The 18,054-nt window shown below is 41.6% G+C and overlaps 1 protein-coding gene across 15 annotated transcripts in view; it reads right to left on the reverse strand.

Moving 5' to 3' along the window:
• Nucleotides 1–258: 258 nt before the first annotated feature.
• Nucleotides 259–18,054, reverse strand: part of huwe1 (HECT, UBA and WWE domain containing E3 ubiquitin protein ligase 1) — a 50,628-nt gene continuing 32,832 nt past the window's right edge. For 11 of the 15 annotated variants that reach the window (XM_061736184.1, XM_061736190.1, XM_061736192.1 and 8 more), the window contains 31 exons: nt 17,808–17,906; nt 17,300–17,427; nt 17,067–17,226; nt 16,696–16,924; nt 16,404–16,582; nt 16,217–16,306; nt 15,668–15,825; nt 15,123–15,165; nt 12,288–12,671; nt 11,917–12,127; nt 11,694–11,818; nt 10,704–10,924; nt 10,193–10,584; nt 9,421–10,066; nt 8,609–9,314; nt 8,403–8,491; nt 7,420–7,576; nt 7,188–7,320; nt 6,810–7,012; nt 6,487–6,728; nt 5,755–5,857; nt 5,198–5,347; nt 4,848–5,093; nt 4,643–4,760; nt 4,421–4,561; nt 4,033–4,320; nt 3,743–3,848; nt 3,468–3,585; nt 2,946–3,127; nt 1,388–1,578; nt 259–1,282 (listed from right to left, as the gene is read on the reverse strand). In XM_061736184.1, coding sequence (XP_061592168.1) covers nt 1,180–1,282; nt 1,388–1,578; nt 2,946–3,127; nt 3,468–3,585; nt 3,743–3,848; nt 4,033–4,320; nt 4,421–4,561; nt 4,643–4,760; nt 4,848–5,093; nt 5,198–5,347; nt 5,755–5,857; nt 6,487–6,728; nt 6,810–7,012; nt 7,188–7,320; nt 7,420–7,576; nt 8,403–8,491; nt 8,609–9,314; nt 9,421–10,066; nt 10,193–10,584; nt 10,704–10,924; nt 11,694–11,818; nt 11,917–12,127; nt 12,288–12,671; nt 15,123–15,165; nt 15,668–15,825; nt 16,217–16,306; nt 16,404–16,582; nt 16,696–16,924; nt 17,067–17,226; nt 17,300–17,427; nt 17,808–17,906 — 6,341 coding nt within the window. In that variant the 3' untranslated portion in view covers nt 259–1,179. The remainder of the gene's footprint in view (nt 1,283–1,387; nt 1,579–2,945; nt 3,128–3,467; nt 3,586–3,742; nt 3,849–4,032; nt 4,321–4,420; nt 4,562–4,642; nt 4,761–4,847; nt 5,094–5,197; nt 5,348–5,754; nt 5,858–6,486; nt 6,729–6,809; nt 7,013–7,187; nt 7,321–7,419; nt 7,577–8,402; nt 8,492–8,608; nt 9,315–9,420; nt 10,067–10,192; nt 10,585–10,703; nt 10,925–11,693; nt 11,819–11,916; nt 12,128–12,287; nt 12,672–15,122; nt 15,166–15,667; nt 15,826–16,216; nt 16,307–16,403; nt 16,583–16,695; nt 16,925–17,066; nt 17,227–17,299; nt 17,428–17,807; nt 17,907–18,054) is intronic. The other 4 variants (XM_061736199.1, XM_061736196.1, XM_061736194.1 and 1 more) reach the window with 3 other exon arrangements.

The following is an 18,054-nucleotide window of genomic DNA, read 5'->3' on the forward strand; positions in this document are numbered from 1 at the left end:
AATTGAGCCTTTCCATGATAAGTCCAAACACCCAAGTTAGCTCAGATATCCAACCACATATCGATGAAAATGAGCAGGCGAAACCTCTGATGTCACCGTCACTTCAAAAGCAACTCATCCTCATGATATCAGTAATGAAAAGTGCAAGAGATGAAAGTGGAGCGCTCACAGCTGCAATGACCTGCTTAAAAAAATGGTTTCAGTCCAGCGGTTTTAGGCATTGCAGGTGGCCTTCAACTATTGACGAGATTAAAATGATTTTGTTATTGTCAGTTTATCAGAATCATTACTACAATTAATGCAAGTGCTCACTCATTGAAAACGATCCAATAACTAGGATTAGAAACAGAGCTTTGATTTATATGAAATGAATGCACTGCAAATAAAAAGGTTAAAACAATGTTAAAGAGACAAATGAAATTTTATGCATTTATTCATGTCAGTTATTTCACTCTGATTCAAAGGCTCAAGTCTGGGTCAGCGATTTAATAGCCAAAAATACTCTAGAATTTATGGTTATATATATATTTTTTTTAAATCACCTTCAACTTGTCTCTTCATTTTTGTACCATCCTTCCTTAAAAATGCCACAAAATTTTGAAAAGTGCATTTTTGTGAATATCACCAAAACTCCAAAGTTCAAGTTGTCCATATAACCCCCCCCCATAGAAATGTCCCCCATTGTCAAGGCTTGTGAGATCACAAATTTGCAACAGGAAACTGACATTTTTTCCCCAAAGGTTTTATAACCATCCTGTTCAAACAACATTCTTTTTTTTCTTTTTACACAGCCAGAGAACAAAAAAGATTTAACATAATAAACTCCCAAACCTTTTGTACAGAGAAATCAAACTAAATGAAGAAAACATCTCTTATATTAGTCCATGTTTAAACCTCTGAATCCTTGCTTGCATTTGCCATTAATTGACAACTGTCAAAATGAGGCTCTCTGTGTTGTATGCAATATCAATCAGTCTATTTCATCTGCTGGTTTCATTTGTTTTATATGGAATAGAAACCAGCAAGACTAGGCCATTCAACAAGTAATCCAGTAATGTTTATAATAGTGTGTGCGTGCGTTCAGAGGTTATTGGTGTAAATGTGTCAGGAATAGGCAAATCTAAATTAGGTGTATGCATGTCTGTGTTTGTGTGTGTGTGTGTTAAAGAGTCTTGTGGTTTAAGCCAGTCCGAATCCCTCTGAGCATTCCTGGATGGCCAACAGCAGCATATGTCTCAGCTTCTCGTAGCTCTCGTAGGCTGGAAGATCCAGCTGGTTAAAGCTATGGGGAGGGAAAAAAAGAACACATTTTTTTTTTCCCAATTATTATTACTTTTACAGTTCCCTCACCCACCATTTATGCTTTCAAAACGTGCTAAACATTTACCAAGTATGAGCAGATGGCAGGCGGTCGGTTGATCGGTCATCGCGGTGGATTTGGAACTTCTGGATGCCATTCATGCCCTCCAGAGCAGCAAAGCCCTGGAGTGGAACCTTCGACGTGCCAGTGACAAACTGTAGGAACTTGGCCCGGTCTGCCTGATCGAAGGACCGCAAGGCTCTCCAGAACCACTGGATCTGAAAATATTGGGGGGGGTTATGCATCACTCAAGTAAAATCTGCCACTTTAAAATATTCCCATGTGAGCTGTATCACTCAATCAACTTTTTTTGTGTCTATGTTTTAAAAATCATGGAGCTAGCCAAAGTGGTGTACATCAAGACAAAAACAAGTTAAGAAAATAAGTTAAAAAAGACACAACAAAACATACAAAAAATAAAATAGGTTCACAGCAGATGCATTTTAAGGTGGTTGGGCAGTACATCTCTAGAGCTTAGTGTTATAGTCTTAAAATACTCCAATTAGTTCCCTCACACATGCTTAAAGGAGCTGTATGTAAGAGCAATAATAAAACGAATCATAAAATGACCCCGATATGTCAACTAGAGCTGCAGCTATCGAATATTTTAGTAATCGAGTATTCTACTGAAAATTCCATCGATTAATCGAGTAATCGGATAAAACATGTTTTTGTTCAGTTAAAGAGAAATTATAAATATACATAAGATGTTAATTGACATTACTAAGACTAAATTATATAAGGTTCATGGCTGTGCATTTAAAAACCCTGAACTTACACCAGTTGACCCAATTCACTGCCTTCACTCAAAAAACTATGGATCTTACCAAGAAATGTTCTTATTTCTAACCTAAAAATGCCATTACACCTGATAACACACGTCACTTAAAAGGTTAGGTGTTTTTCCCACGTGTTTCAATTGAACTTTCATTTGTGTCAACAAGCACATTTTAAGTTCTAGTTAAGTTTTAAGTTAGAGTTTTGGCAGTGTTCAAAATAAAATTATGAGACCTGCTGTATTGGAGCACATTTTCTTTTAGTTAAAACTGTAGCGGGAACAGATGTTTGAGCTGGTGAAATTAAACGATTCCTCGAGGCAGAGAAAATTCCTCGATCATTTTTTGTAATCGAATTACTCGAATTATTCGAGGAATCGTTTCAGCCCTAATGTCAACAGACATTTAAAAATCATGTTCATTTCAAATACTTATGTCACTGACAACAGCACTCAAGCCAGAATATTCCAGTTTAAAGAGAGGAGTTGCAGCCCTCAACTGATGTTTATGTTGTCATTTTTTGTTTTGGCCTGAAGCTCCACCCTCCACCTATCTCCCAATCACCAAGTCAGTATTGTTTCGGCATCCAGGTTGCCAGCTCGGCTCTAATTATGGCAGCCATGGCAGCCTACGTTCCTGCTGCATTCTGCAGCCTACCTGGCAACCTCTGGTCGGGGGGAGGAGGGGGAGGGTACACGCCGCTCAACAATATTTTGAAAGTGACTGCAGTACCAGTTTTGGCCATTTCTTACAGACGGCTCCTTTAAATAATGTGAATCTTAATACAGTGTTTGATCATTAATCCACACCTGGATAGAACTGGACTGGTATTTATGATATTCAGTGTTGGCCTTTAGGTCGTCGATGTCAATCGTAGGCAGGCCAGAGATGAGAAGCTCCAGCTCCTGCTCAGTGAAGATGGAAATGAGCCTTTTAGGGATTATCTCATAGAATCCTTCAAGGAAGGCTGCCAGCTGCTTGCGGATTGCCCCTAGAAAACAAAACAAAGTGGATATATTTTTTATTGGGCAAACAACTGATTTCATTCTGTGAAACTTTTTTTTAACAGAGTAGGTGAAATTTCAAGGCGTTGCTGGCTAGTCTACAGTTGAAGGACTCTTGTTTCAGAAACTCCTGTCACTCTGCTCCATATTTCAAATTAGTCTGCTGCCCCCTTGTGGTTTCATTTAGGATAACAAACAAAAATGCTATCAGCCAATATTACCAACTAGTTAATGAAACACACAAACTTGCTGATTACGGTATATATGTTGAGGTTCTGACATGACTAGCTGCTTGAGAAGTCGAATCTCAGGTAATGAGGGCCTCACCTGTCATCTTCATCTGACACACCAGATGCACATACTCCTTTTTGTTTTCCTCAGTGACAAGAATATTGGCTCCATTTGGCTTGAGGTCTCTCACTTCACACACTCCGAACTCCTGGACCTACAAAGAATAAAGAAAATAATCAAATATCTTTTTCATAAACAGTATTTAACAGAGTATTTTAGTTCTGTAACAATAAGTGTGAGGTAGTTCTTTTTTTTTTTTAACAAATGTATGAAAGCAAAAGAGAATAACTGAAAAAAAAACAGATACCAACCTCTGTGCTGAACGTCAACTCGTATCCGAGTGTGGACACATCATTCTCCAACAAGTACACCAAACCCTGGAAGAACGGGTAATCTTCACTTTCCATGTCCGTGTACCTGGTGAATCCACAGAAGTGTCAATGTGATTTATATTTAGAAAGAAAGCGGCAACATAACTCATTATTGACCTGATTTTTAACAACTTTAAATGTAGTAATCAATAAGGTTTTGTCGTTTGAGTATTTGGATTATGACTTGAAGAATTGGGTTACTTTGCTTTAACATCAGGGCGCTCAAATACCTGACACTCTTGCCCAGAATATGTTTGTAGAAGCTGCGGGTGAAATAGCACTCCAGTAGTCGGTTATCGTAGACTGCCTTGGCCACAACACGACCCACAAACTTGAAGTAGCTGAGGTGGTTGGGGTTGCAGTGGGATGAGGGATTTATGGTATAGGTGACCCGGTCCCCTGGTGAAGTGCGGAACAGGGCGTACATGGGGTTGAACATTTCCCGAGATATGATCATGTACCATTCCCTCAGTAGGCCGCCAGCATCCTGGCCCTCCTCCCCTTCAAACACAATGTACCTGTAAGAGACAGGAGGCAGAGAACCATTCAAGTTGCGTCCTTTTGAACAGAGAAAAAAGAAAAAAAAAATGGAGAAATCAAGGACCAATGAAACCTTACAGTCTATTCTTCATGTCCTCTGGGCTTTTGCGATGTAGCTCCCTATAGGAATCCTCAAATACATGATCTCTTCTCACGTGCACAGCCATGTCCTCCTTCCTCAGACCTTCATCTAGTCGTTCTAACTCTTGGCGGAAGTACCTGTAGCGATAGGCAGACCATTAATAACTTAGAGAAACTGCATATTACAACAAGATGGATGTGTAAAATGATCCCCCTTACTTCCTCTTCACATCAAAGTCCAGGATGCGTATGTAGTCAACTAATACTGCAAAAGGCCCATCAGCCAAGTGAGTGGTAGACTGTCGCAAGATCTGATTAAGCACTGTGCGGTGAGTTTCTGAAAAGGAAAAAAGAATAGAGTACCCTTAAAAACTAAACATCAAACAAGGCATCTTTCAGACAATTTAATTATTTCAAGTCTCACCTGCAAATCGGAGGAATTTCTGGGTGTCTGGTGGCAGATTTGAAGAGATATGCATGGAAGATGGCTCCCTAGAAAAGAATGGATCTAGGGATGAGGGTGTGGCAGGCGTAAGAGGAGCTGGGGACAGTGGAGGTGGCTCATCTTTGATGTGTGATAGTTGGCTTTCCCGTGTATCTCTCACAGGAGGTTTGCTCTCTCGCTCAGTGGCATGAACCAGGAAGAAGGCCTCCACAGCAGGCTGGAGCACTGGAGAAACAAAACATCAGTTATGGAAACACATCACAGAACAAAGCTCCTTGAAGAGTCAAATTAAAAACATTAAGTAATTTATGGAGAATGATTTCACCTACCCAGTACAGCATGCTGGTCATGGGACTCTTCTAGTTCTTTTAGACATTCCCCAAGCATGTCCCACAGTTCATCCAACAACAGCTGCTCGCTGAGGAGAGGGAGGTCTGGCAGTCTCTCCTCACTTTCTGACTGCCCATTTCCTTCTTCATCTAGAAGTCAGAAAATTTAAAAGTGTAAGTGTACTGAATAATTTTGGTTGGTTTTGAAGTAGAAGAAGTGTTTGTGAAGAAGTACGTGTCTAAATAACAGCTGATTGGGCCGTCATAGCTGTTCCCTGTTTTCATCATTATTTACAATTATACATTTCGGGATTCAAGAAACAAAATGACACACGGTCTTAAAACAAAGTTAAGTTAAAATATGCAAATGTTCAGCTTAATAGTAGCTTGGCAGTTGTATTTAAAATGACTGATTTACTGGGTAGCAAATCAGTCATTTTAAATAGCTCAGTTTAAATGTATTGCTCAACTGCTCCAAAGACAAGAAAAAGTATTAAATATTAATAAACTGTATTAATTGATTTTAAAGTTGTCAATAGCAAGCTGATAGGTCATACCTAGAGGTGCAGGGTCCTGCTCTAGAGGAGATGGCTGGTCTACATCCATTGGAGAATCGTCTCTCTGCGTTGCTTGGGCTTCTGGTAGCGACTGCACCTCAGACTACAGAGAACCAGCCACACGGAGCACGGACAAAAGGAAAACAATATTTAGAAAAGAGTTAAAGGTTTTTCTAAAATAAGTGACTAAAACTGCCATGCAAAATGGCATTCCCATGAACCTATGACAGATCTTTTAGAAAAGGAGGCAGGGGAAGGAAGCATCAAGCCACATCAGCCAGCAAACAGTGGAGCAGGCAGTACATTCAGATCTAGCCAACATTGACAGTCAACATCAATGCAAAGACACTGATACACAATGCAATGAATTACTGGCAAATATATCAGGCTGTCAATGTTTATAATGGCAGCACAGAAAATGTCACAATGTCACATGACTTGAGGCAGAAAATGATTGGGCAAGCACAGTGCAACTTATTCGCTGGTTATCAAGATGTGTATTAAAATGAATGGAGGCAGCTCACTTTCCAAACTGCAAAAAAGGTGGTGCAGCTAGTAGAAGTCAAATTAGTCACAGGGCAAGCCTGACATAGCACTTATTTTGATGCCTACATCATATTTATGAGTAACTATTGTGATGGTTAGGTAATGTTTATTAATCATTAGACTGGTCTCCTACTGTACACATGTACAAGTATGAGTATGCCTGCTGTCAGAGCAGCCCATGCTAACCGTGGCAGCAGCAGCCGTGCCAGCAGGGGGAGCAGCACCAGTAGGAGCATGGGCGGCAGCCACTGAGGATCCGGCAGCGACGGTGGCAGAGGCAGATGCAGAGGGAGCAGCAGGTGGGGGAGCCTGCTGGAGCCGACGTGCACGCTGCCCTTCCCTCACCATCTGAATGATGGCATCAGCCTCAGCTTCAAGCTGACGCACTGCCGCCTGGATGCTGCTGGCTGAGCCTAAACTCGTGGAACCTGATATTTGAGAAAGGGGATGTCTTGTCACATTATGAAAACATTTTTTTCTTTAAATATGTGAATGTAGCATAATCTTACCTAATCGACCTGTCTGTTTGGCTTTTTTGTTAGCACGTCGTGTGTCCTCACGAAGCTGAATAATAACCTGCAGCACTCGCAAGAAAAACTTCTGTGTTGACGTCTTTGATGTTAGTGAACTCATACAGGGAAGTTGCAATTCCCGTCCCCCAAGGGTCCGCTTCTGAGCAGCCACAATCACCACACTCTCAGAACCATCAAACCTATGCCATCAACACAACAAATGCATACCAGGCAAAACAAATTAAACATTTGTTTTTAAGCGTGACACACTGTTGATTACTTGGGCTACTTTGACAATGGTTTGAGAAATCTACATCTTGTCTGACTTGACAGCATTATAGACAACCTAAAATCACCGAATCATCACTTGCTAACCTGCTAGTCATCTTGCCCTTCAATCTGCCTGATATGGACGAATCGTCAGGAGGCCCATCTGGAGAATTTGAATCTGCTTGTACCCGTCTCTGCTGCTCCAAGTTGTACTCTCTGAGCTCAGCCAGTAATGTGCCTGAGATGAAAGAAGTTCAGTTGTGAAGAAATAATGCTTTCTTAAAAAATAAAATAAATTACAAAAAAAAAAAGAAGAGAATTAATCAGGAATACTGACCAATTTGCTTGCAAAGAGTGTATCCAAGATGTCTAGCTCCACTGAGCAGCAGTCTGAGAACTGTATCTCTGGTAGACCCGTCTCCTCTGGAGAGTTGCAGCAGAATGTTTGCAGCATCCTCAAGACCCTCCTCTGAGCACGAGTGAGACGTCAAAACCTTTGAATAAGGGGGGGGGGGGATAGTAAAGCATTAAGGATCATCAATAAAAATGAAAAATGCACCAAAAAAAAACAACAGCATCACGCACATATGACAGTGTCTGAAACCAATAAAAATCCTGTGACACTGAAACTACAGTGTTTCTAGTTCCACCTTGTTGGTACTGCACCACTGGTTTTGGTACGCCAATGTACAGAATCTAAGTGCCCTTTAATTCTTACACCATCATCATAACTTGCATGAAAATATAGAAGCATCCGAAAGGAATTGGGAAGGGGCTGTTAGTTTGGTGCAAGGCTAAACATTGATTGAAGCCCTTTTAACTGAGCCAACTGTGTTTTATCAAGTAGAATGGCTCATGTTGTACAATTGGGCAAGTGACAGGAACTGGCTTCTAGCTGTCCACTATTAATGGTTATTTGTACCAAATAAGTTTATCAATCACAGGCTGTGTTAACAACGTGTGGACCAATTGGAGTAAATTTTTCCTAACACCCTGGCATTCATATAATTAAATAATCAACAATGTCTGGATTGGGAAAAGTTAATAAAACAAGAGATATGGATGCAAAGAAAAGTAGCATGGCATAACTACAAAGCAAAGTAACAAAGGAAATGTCAACCAAATCAGCCAATCAAGGGAATTCTAACATTATTAAATCAGGATTTCAGAAAAAAAATAGCATACATACAAGTTTGCAAAATGCTATGGTAAGGTCTATTTTAATAATAAGATTGGTAATTTATAGTTAATTTATGTTAAGGTAACTTTAACAAGAGAAGTGACATATCAAAACTATGAAAATACAATTTTCATACATACCTCTACAGACAGTTGAAGCTGTTTCTCTGTGAGTCCAGCGGAGGCCATCTTGTCACACTCTGTAATTCCAGTAGTGATCCTCTGTTTTCCTGTTTTGGCCAGAGCCCCAAACCCCCCCAAAAATATAAATAACCATCTTCTAGAAAAGCTTGTTTCACTCTCAAGTCAATGGGATTTTGAGACATTCTATTTAAGATAAACAGTACCTGTAGAAGTTGTTCCAGTAGATGTGGGTATAGAGATTGTAGTAGAGGATGTCTGAGAGGCTGCAAGGCTTGACCCTGAGGGCGTGCCCTGCGGCACAGCTCCTGCAGACACTGGGACTGACACAGTGGGCTGGAGAGAGCCCACTGACACTGGGGCCTGTGTTGCAACTGAGGCTGTGGCTCCTGAGTTTGCTGTGCTGGGGTTGGCAGTCTGCGGGTTTGGGTGTCCAGCAGGCACCTCTGTGGCTTTATTGTCAGGCAGGGCAATAGATATAAGAGAGAGCAGACGCAACAGCTTTTCAGTGAGTAAGGAACTCCGTCTGATTACAGGATGGGACAACATGTTCATTAGTTGGCCAAGAGGGGAAGTCTCTAAACTGAACTGTGCTCCTTCAGCTTCTGCACTGCCACCTAGGGGCACCGTTTTCATAGAGGCTTTACCCTTCCGGCTGACATTCATGTTGTCAAGCTTGACCAGCAGGTCCCAGAAATCTGTAGAGATTCCCAGAGACTGAGGAGTTACGGCTGAAGATCCCAAAGAGTTTTGGGTGTTGGTGGCATTAGGGTTGCTCTGAGACTGAGACCCTGACCTAGAACCCCCACCTCCTCCTCCTGAGGAGCCCGAACAAAGACGAGAATCCAGGTCTGAAGCCGTAGCCAACAAATCTTTCAAACATTTCTGTTGAGTGAAGTGGCTGGGGAAAACCTGCAGGGTTAGAAAATAGAGGGGGGAAAAATCTAAATTCACAGTTTCTTTCATAGCAGAATTGACAACCAATAATGCAGCAAATAAAAAGATTGGAACCACTGACCTTAGCAAGCTGGATGAGGGTGTCCAATACATGACGGCAGACCACTGGAGCAGCTTGTGGGTGGATGTGAACAGTAGAGCCTCCACCTCCAGAACACGTGACACTTGTAGCAGTGCCGGACACTCCACCCCCCAGTGTTCCAGACCCCATGGAGCTACCAGCTGAATGCCGGTCGGCATGCTTTCTACCTGATACTCGCTGAATCTGGAAAATGTTTGTCCGGCATCCCAAGGCTGCATCCATAGAGACAGAGAGCCAAGAAAGCTGGCTGGAGCTACGGGACTCCACCCTGTTCAGTAATTCTAAGGAGGAAGATGAGGATGAAGAAGAGAGTGAGGAGGCAGCTGAGCCTTTTCCTCCACAGCCTCCCTGGGGGTTCCTTTTGCTCCGGGTATCTTCTAGACGTGATGTTTCCACACACACCTCACTTTCGCTGCTGCGCTGCAGAATGGACAAGAGGCTGCGAATGACCCATCCACGTGTTTGAGAATGGTAGCAGAGGTTCCTGAGGACACGGTGCAAACGGCTGGTGTTAAGCTTTGGTTCATCCACAAACAGCAAAACCAGAAGGCAGGACAAGGCCTCGTGATCCAGTAGCAATCGTCCGCGCAGGCGCAATAAAGAATCCACACTTGAACTGGATGGTCTGAGAAAAAAAACAGAACAAAAAAAACTTTACATTCATTCTGCATATTTCTTTTTTGCTTGTTGTTGGATTGCACCATGATTTCAGACAAACTAAGACACTTAAATTAAATATCATTGTCTTTACCTATGGTTTGTTCCTCCACCCATTTGAAATGTCCCTCCTCTTTGAACAGCCAGTCGTGTGTACTGGACACCACGGTTGCTCCCTAACCGACTGGTGAAGGCTGGCGAGCGCAAGATGGCTGAGAGAGCTGAAGATGAGCTATGACCAAACAGCCTCTCGTGCATCAGTTGTCTTTGACGTGCCTCTTGCTCTCTACGCAACGCAGCTGCTTCAGCAGCAATGTCTGGGGGCATAACAGCCAACACACTATCCTCCATGTCTTCAAGGACACTTCGACGAAGTTCTGAGGGGAGTGTCTGGATGAAGGTGACTGGATCCAGCGGTGTGTCTCCTTGTGTAGGCTGTTGGGCTAGCTCCCGTCGCTGCTGCTCAGCTCGCTGCTGGGCAAGAACCTAAGACGATCAATAGCATGATTTGTGAAAAGTCCTTTTTTCCCCAAAATATCTCTTGTTTGCAAATCACATGTATCAAAAAGGTTCAAACTTCTATTCAGGTATCTCAATATCTTTACCTCCTCCTGGATGGCAGGTGGCAACGCTGCCAGGAACTCTGGGCTGACTTCTGTAACGCCTGGTCCCCCTAGTACAGGTGCAGTAGTGGGAGGCAGGGTGGTGGCAACCGGAGGGCGCGAGGGCGGTCTGATGCCAAGCTGATTTTGTAGCACCTCTCGACGGATGTCTTCGGGAAGGGCTGCTAGGAAGGAGGGATCTACACCTTCTGGCAGACTGATGCCTACCAAGAAAAATGAAATAAAATTCAAATATTAAAAGATGCAATCTTTCCTTAAAGGCGACCTATTATGAAAAACACTTTCTTTCTTGCTTTAACATATATAAAGTGGTCGCCCCTCAGCCTGCCAACTCAGAGGAGGAGGAAAGCAACCAAATTCTGCAGTGTCTGTACAGTCGCCCGGATGAGCCGTCCAGTGTCATGTGACTTCTACGAGCCGTTCAGATTTGCGCTTTTTCGTTACACAAGCAAAATGCAAACCACGCCTCGGTCGGCCTTGCTGCATGAAACCACGCCCACAACTAACTCCGCCGGCCGGAGCATCCCCCGTCGAGCTGCGTGACATCGGACGCTCCCTGTCCACACTGAAACCGTTAAACTCCCGGCCAGTTAGGACAGTCCAATAAAAAAAAATAAAGCAATGGAATTGATTTTGTCGCTGACGCTCGCTCGGGACACGCTTTAATAGTGTACGCAGCCGCTGCTCCTCTGCTTCTGCCAGAGCGAGGCTTTGTGCCCTCCCCTACCTCCCCTGCCATTCAGGCAGCCAATCAGCACAGAGCCTTATTATCATAGCCTCCCCGCCCCTCAGAATCCCTCATAGAGAAGGAGGTTAGAAGCGGTAAAAATAAAGACACAGGCTGAATTTCTAATTTATGTAGAAAAAAAACTGTTTTTAAGACATTCAAGGCCTGTTTAAAATATACATTAAATGCCATAATAGGTCTCCTTTAAAGGTGAACAGAAGTATTAAGGAATCAATTTGTTTTACCTGCAAGAGGGTCCTCATCTTCATTGCTGGTGGATGGGAGAGGCTCCTCTTGAATAGCCTGAGACTGGCTATCAGCACTATCACTCCTAGGCATTGTTTCACCAGGGGACGAAACAGATGTAGAACTGTTCAACAAAAAGGGCAATTGAAAATCTGTAATAATCCAGCCATCATAAGTGTATTTGTATTTCCTAGACTTTATAGAACCCAAGCTACTACTTACCCAGTCTCTGCATCAGTTTGCCTGTCAGTCAGCCCACTCTCTCTACTTCCAGAAAGCTCCTGAGACAGCTGTGTGGTCTGGGCGGCGTTCGGAGCAGCTTCTTCTTGAGTAGCAGAGGCAGGGCTGCTGGTATCCATGGGAGACCCTTCCAGTTGTGACACACCGACAACTGCTGGCTCAGAATTCTCTACAATGTCTGGACTAAGGGAAGCTAAGAGGGGGGAAAGATGGTCATTGTCATGTCATACAATTTACAAAACCTCATAAAACATTCAATGTTGGACCTAAAACAACACATTCCCCCAATACATTGTTCTATGTATCCTTATGCTTGACCGCTCTGTTTAAATAAGTTTTCAAAGTTAGTCTACCTTCCCTGCCTTCATCCAACGCTCCTCCACCACCTCCTCCTCCTCCTCCACCTCCTCCGACTCTCTCACCAATAGTGGGTGCTGGGGACATTTCCATTTGAGATGCCTCTGCTTCACTGTTTGGTCTCTCAGCTGCTGACAAAGGTGGAAGGCCAGCCCCTGCCAGCGCAGCCAGTGAGTTGGCATGTGCATCAGCCAACAGCAGGTCAGCAATTGGCTGGTGGACCTGTTGACTAATGGCCGTCTCCAGGGAGACTAGAGCCTGCTCATGAGGAGCAGGTGTGGTGGGAGTTGCCTCTCCAGATGGGGGAGCAGTGAGGAATCCCTCCGACACTCTGGGAGGGTCCAAGCATGACACTGTACTACCCTGAGCCTGCTCACCCTCTGTAATATCCAGGAAAAAAAGAGAAAAGCAAATAAATTCACAGTAAAAATTGGAAGTTACATGTATATCAGTTTTCTGGCATGTCCTGAACAACTTTGTGTAATTAATTGTGGTTAATTATAAATTAATTCTGTAATCTGGTGAAGTTTTACACAAATCATCTTAGAAGCTGCCTGATAACTTATGTGTTCATATGAGCAGTAATTGCTATCTATATACCACACAGTGGTGACCCTTACTTTAATAGCTGTGCACATTCAACTGCAGCTTTAAGTATTTAAGGTGTTCATTCAATTCATGCTTAAAAGAGGGGAACGAAATGCAAATATACACAGAAATTAAGATACTTTCGACGCGGGATGACATAGGCTTCTACTGAGGAAGGCAGTAAGTTGTATAGTTATCTCCTGAACAGGGTGCATATACCTAATCCCCAACAACAACACAACTTACTACCTCACCACAGCGCAGTCAGATGCAACATGAAAACAGTGACTACAACATAAATAATTTAAAGGCAAACCATTATGAAGAGTCTTGGCAAGGTTCTGGTCTTAGCCTTGAAAAACTACTAGAGCGGGGCCGGGTAGCTCTATTGGTTGAGCGTGTGGACCATATACAGAAGCTGTTTTCCTCATGCAGGCGGTGCAGGTTCAAATCCCAGCCTATGGCTCTTTACTGTGCATCTCTCCCCGCCCCTCAAGTTTCCCGTCTAGTCACTTTCAAAATAAAAGCCAACAGAGCCACAAAAATTAAATAAATAAATAAAACTACAACAGTGATGGACCACAAATCCTACAAATGGATTTGCTTTTTAGGTAACTTCATAACTAACAACCTAACACTATAGGTACTTATCACTTTAGGTAATTCATATAGCCTTTATCTTTTGTTTTATTATGGTTTTATTTAAATTTTGAACATTTAAGTCCTCATATGACCAGGAAGGAAGATAATTTTTTTTGCTCACTGTATAGCATAATTTGAAGAAGTAAAAGATTTATGTCAATAGTGAAACAATTATGATAAAATGTTTTTATTTTTCACTAAGGGAGAAGATAGTCCAATTACTTTTAAAAACTTTTTTTTATTGTGTTGCATTTATTTTTCTGGACAGCGTATAAACTGAGGGGGAAAAGTTTAGTAGGTCCCAAAAGCATTACTGTTTCACAAGAGGAAGAAGTATACAATTAATTTGTGCACATTAAGCTTTTTTTCAAATTCTTATTTAGTAAAATATGACTACGTATACAAAAAGGCTAAGACAAAACAAAAACTATAAGCTTTAAAGCTGTACCCTGTAGGACTGGGTGATTAACTTGTGCTCTCCCCTTTACTCCGAGTCTGCAGAAAGGATGCATCTTATTAGGGCTGTGCGATTAATCGATTTTAAATCTAAATCGGATTTATTAATCAAAATCGATGTTAAAAAAGGAAAATCGGAAAATGGATTTTCTTTTTTTGCAGCTGGCTGCATTACAGACAGAGCTCGTCTAGTCATCTTTGTTTGGTCAAGAAAATTGTAAATGTTGTCACTTTACTAAACTCAAGGAGGATTTACAGTATCTTTCAATTGCACTTCATTCCCAATAGGGAAATTTGTTTGCTATTTTTCTTTAAAAATAAAGATAAAATATTTGAAACAATTTATTCCATTGTCTTTTGTAGTTTTACCAAAAAAAATCGAAATCGAAATCGAAAATCGGGTTTTCAGAGAAAAAAAATCGGGATTTTATTTTTGTCCGAAATCGCCCAGCCCTACATCTTATCCTTCTCTCCTTCATCTCACCCCTTCACTGCACCCAGACACTGTTGCCACATATGATGTCATATTGGAGCCATTTGAGGAAATTAAATAAAATGTAAGGATTAAAAATCAATTGTGGAATTGCAATTAAACGTGATAGTTATGACAATGTCAGCCTAGCCCTAGGGATTGGTGCATAGCATAGGGTTAAGTGAAAATCAATTATGTGAAAATATAGAAAACAGCTGATTATTCACCATGACTTAATGATTTGAGGAGTTTACGACACAAATAGAAAGGTGAAGCCAAATTGTGACAATGAAATGCATTCCACACCCTCACGGAACCAAGAGATCCCATTACTGATAGGGCTTTTTCCATTTGTCATCTCCATCCATGAAGTAAGAAGATACATCAGGGATGTACATATTCATATTTAACTGCTTTAAAGTTCTTTAAGTGTTCATTTTCTTTGCAAAATGAAGTCGTCGAGTTGTTATGGCGTTGCCATAAGAAAGACAGTAGACTGTATAGTTATCTCCCAGATCTGGTGTGATCCTAAAACTATACAAACTACTACCTCATCCCACAGCACGCAAACCAAGCTGGCAGCTCGTCTTTGGCAGAGTTGTTCGATTCCAACTGGTCAAGGAATTTTACATTATGACAGAAAAATATAAGTAAATACTACAAATATCAGTACCTGCTGTGTTCTCTGTGCCATTGACAGCTCCCAATCCAGAACTCTATTAGAGGGAAAGTAAAAGAAATAATTATTTTTACTTCAGTTAGGCAGACTTCACTTGGGCAAAAACTGGGTGTTTAAACATGGAAAACACACAATATTTTTGCAAGAAGCCTGTGCCAACCAAAGTTTTCAAACAGTAATGTTGCGTGCTTGAATCCAACCAATAGTTTGTTCTCAGGCCAAGACACAATTTACTTTTAAATTTACACCAGTAACGGTTGAGTTTAATCGATTAACATGTAACTCTGTCATTCCAGGCAGTTCATTTAAAACATCTTCTTGCACTACAGCAATATTTAAAGCCAAGAGGGCTGTTGTGAAAGACTGAATTTAAGATGATCGTCTGTTTTTGTTTCTTCTTATTTAGATAACTTTTTGCTTTGCTTAACTAAAACAAAAGAAAAAACTATTGGGCACTGGAAGAACTACACTGGAATAAGGGATTTGTATTTCAAAATGTGTGTTTAAACAAATTCAGTTACTATTTCTTTACTGCCAACCTGTAGGTTCTGTTCTCTGGCTTCCGCTCCAGATGCCCTCCTTTCATTTTGTTTGGTCTCCTCCTCCTCAGCCAGCTGCCGCCTCCTCTTCTCTCTGCGCTCTTCCAGTTCCTCATCTCTTAGACTCTCCAGATGCTGCAGGATGGGCACCTTTACAACTAAAATCAGACAAAAATGTAATCAGAAACCTTAAACCATATCTATATATATATATATATATATATATATATATATATATATATATATATATATAAATAAAATAGCAGCTACACATGGCCCCCATGTCATCTCTGGAGTGACTGCACTAAGTGCAGAAAGAAAGCAGCTAGCCATTGGCCGAACCAACTGTCAATCAATCATATTATAAAATATATTGCTTTATATAAACTGTCCTGGCGTAAACTGGGTACTTTCTCAAAGCATCACAACCATCAAAAATGCATTGCTTAATTTTAATAAAGTAACTTGAAGAAAAATAAACTCATAAAAATGTTCTTTATGAGTTATATTATGGTCACAGAGAAGACATTTAGAGTTTACTATAAATACCTGCTACGCAGTCGTGCATACTCTCAGCATCCAACACTTTACACTCGTCTGTCCATCTAGTTAAGGCAGTGGGAATACTAGAGAGCGTGCCTTGAGATACATAAAAAACAAACATGTTAGGAAGTCAGAATTTAAAAATAAAAAAAAGGAAAGAATTTTAGTGACAACTGCACAATGTAACCCGTACCTGCTTGTCCTCCCGTGCTGCTCTGCTCATGGAAAAAATCATCCAACAACTCATCATCAGAACGGGCAATGATATGCACGTCCTCATTACCGACCAAAAGTCGAGCACGACCACGGGACTGCAGAGGCAGCGAGCTGGACAGCTGTAAAATGTCGGCTGCAGCGCTGGGGCCCAACAATCTAAAATGGAACAAGAGGAAGACACATTTTCATAATGCACTAGCCCAAAAAGTGACAGAAGACTGGTGTGGCGCAACACAGCCCACAGCCACAAAAAAAAAAAAAAGGTTCACCTTTGCAAAATGAGGGGAGGGTTGGGCTGGCGATTGTGAGGGTAGTGGACATGAATTGTGTGTCCACTATTGGCAGTAAGTTGACGCAATGTTCGCTGACTGCGACCCAAGCCCTGAGCCAAGCGGCTGCTAGTGCCTGCCACACCTAAAGTGAGGGAACTGTGATCACCATGGCGCACCATCAGTGGGTGGGAGCTGGGGATGTTGCCTGGAGAGGGTGGGATGTCAGCTGATGGAGAAAGAGAGGAGGAGAACATAAATAGTTGTAGAGACATTAGGCAGATGCTTTGGCACAACCTCTGATGAGGTTTATGGACACTAAAATGTTTTTTGCTCTCCATCAAGTTTAGTCCATTATAAAAAATGCTTACCATTATTGGAGAACATGTTGTCAAACTCTATGATGAGGTCATCGTCCCTGTCAAACCGCTCAAATCGAATGTGTGGTGCAGCATTGATGTCTGGGAAATCTTCATCCAGCTCCATCTCTGATCCTTCATCATCATCGTCCTCATCTCCTTCTTCATCATCCTTATGAGACAGCAAGAATAATGAGTCCCGAAGGATAATCAAAATGTCTTTAATGAATTTGAATTATTTGTACCTGATCCTCCTCCTCCTCCTCCTCTTCCTCCTCCTCTTCATCCTGGCTGTCTTCATCATCATTGCTGCCACTAGAGTCTTCTTCTTGTGTGTGCTCCTCATCTTCTGGCTCGAGAATATTCATTGAGTCTAATGAAGTGGGGTTGGGGGGGACGGTGGAAAGACAGTGGCTTACATTTTAGAAGAGGAACCATCAGAAAACGGCTTTAACAAGAGTGGAGCTACTTATGATAATGTCATTGCATATGACCATGGGCAGAACATCCTGATATAATCTTGGGTTCCATAATTATAATTGAGATTTATTTACAATAGCCTTTTTCAGTTCCAATTTCTATCCTTTAAAATTCACATATAATTGGAAACAGTTTTATTATTGGATTATGTGGGTTGGGGGCTTTATACTTTATTGCATTTTACTGTGTAAAGTACTTTTTGATACATTTCAAATTGTATAAAACTTGCTACACAAAATAGAGAAACACTGTTTTATTGTGCCATTGTCTTACCTTCGCGGTTGGCCTGAAGAGTGGATGTCTGACTAATATTGGATGGGGCCTCATCCATCAAGACATCCTCTTGCGATTCATCCTCACCACTACGTCCAACTAATTGACAGACAAGAAATAACATAAATGCACGCAGTACACAATTTCACATATTTAGCAACATAATTTGCACGTATCTATTTTACCTATACTACTAGGACATTCCGATACTGAAACCAGTATATGCGTAGTGGTGAGCACATATCCA

The sequence above is a fragment of the Cololabis saira genome, chromosome 12, assembly GCF_033807715.1.
Source record: "Cololabis saira isolate AMF1-May2022 chromosome 12, fColSai1.1, whole genome shotgun sequence".
In the NCBI taxonomy this organism is placed as follows: domain Eukaryota; kingdom Metazoa; phylum Chordata; class Actinopteri; order Beloniformes; family Belonidae; genus Cololabis; species Cololabis saira.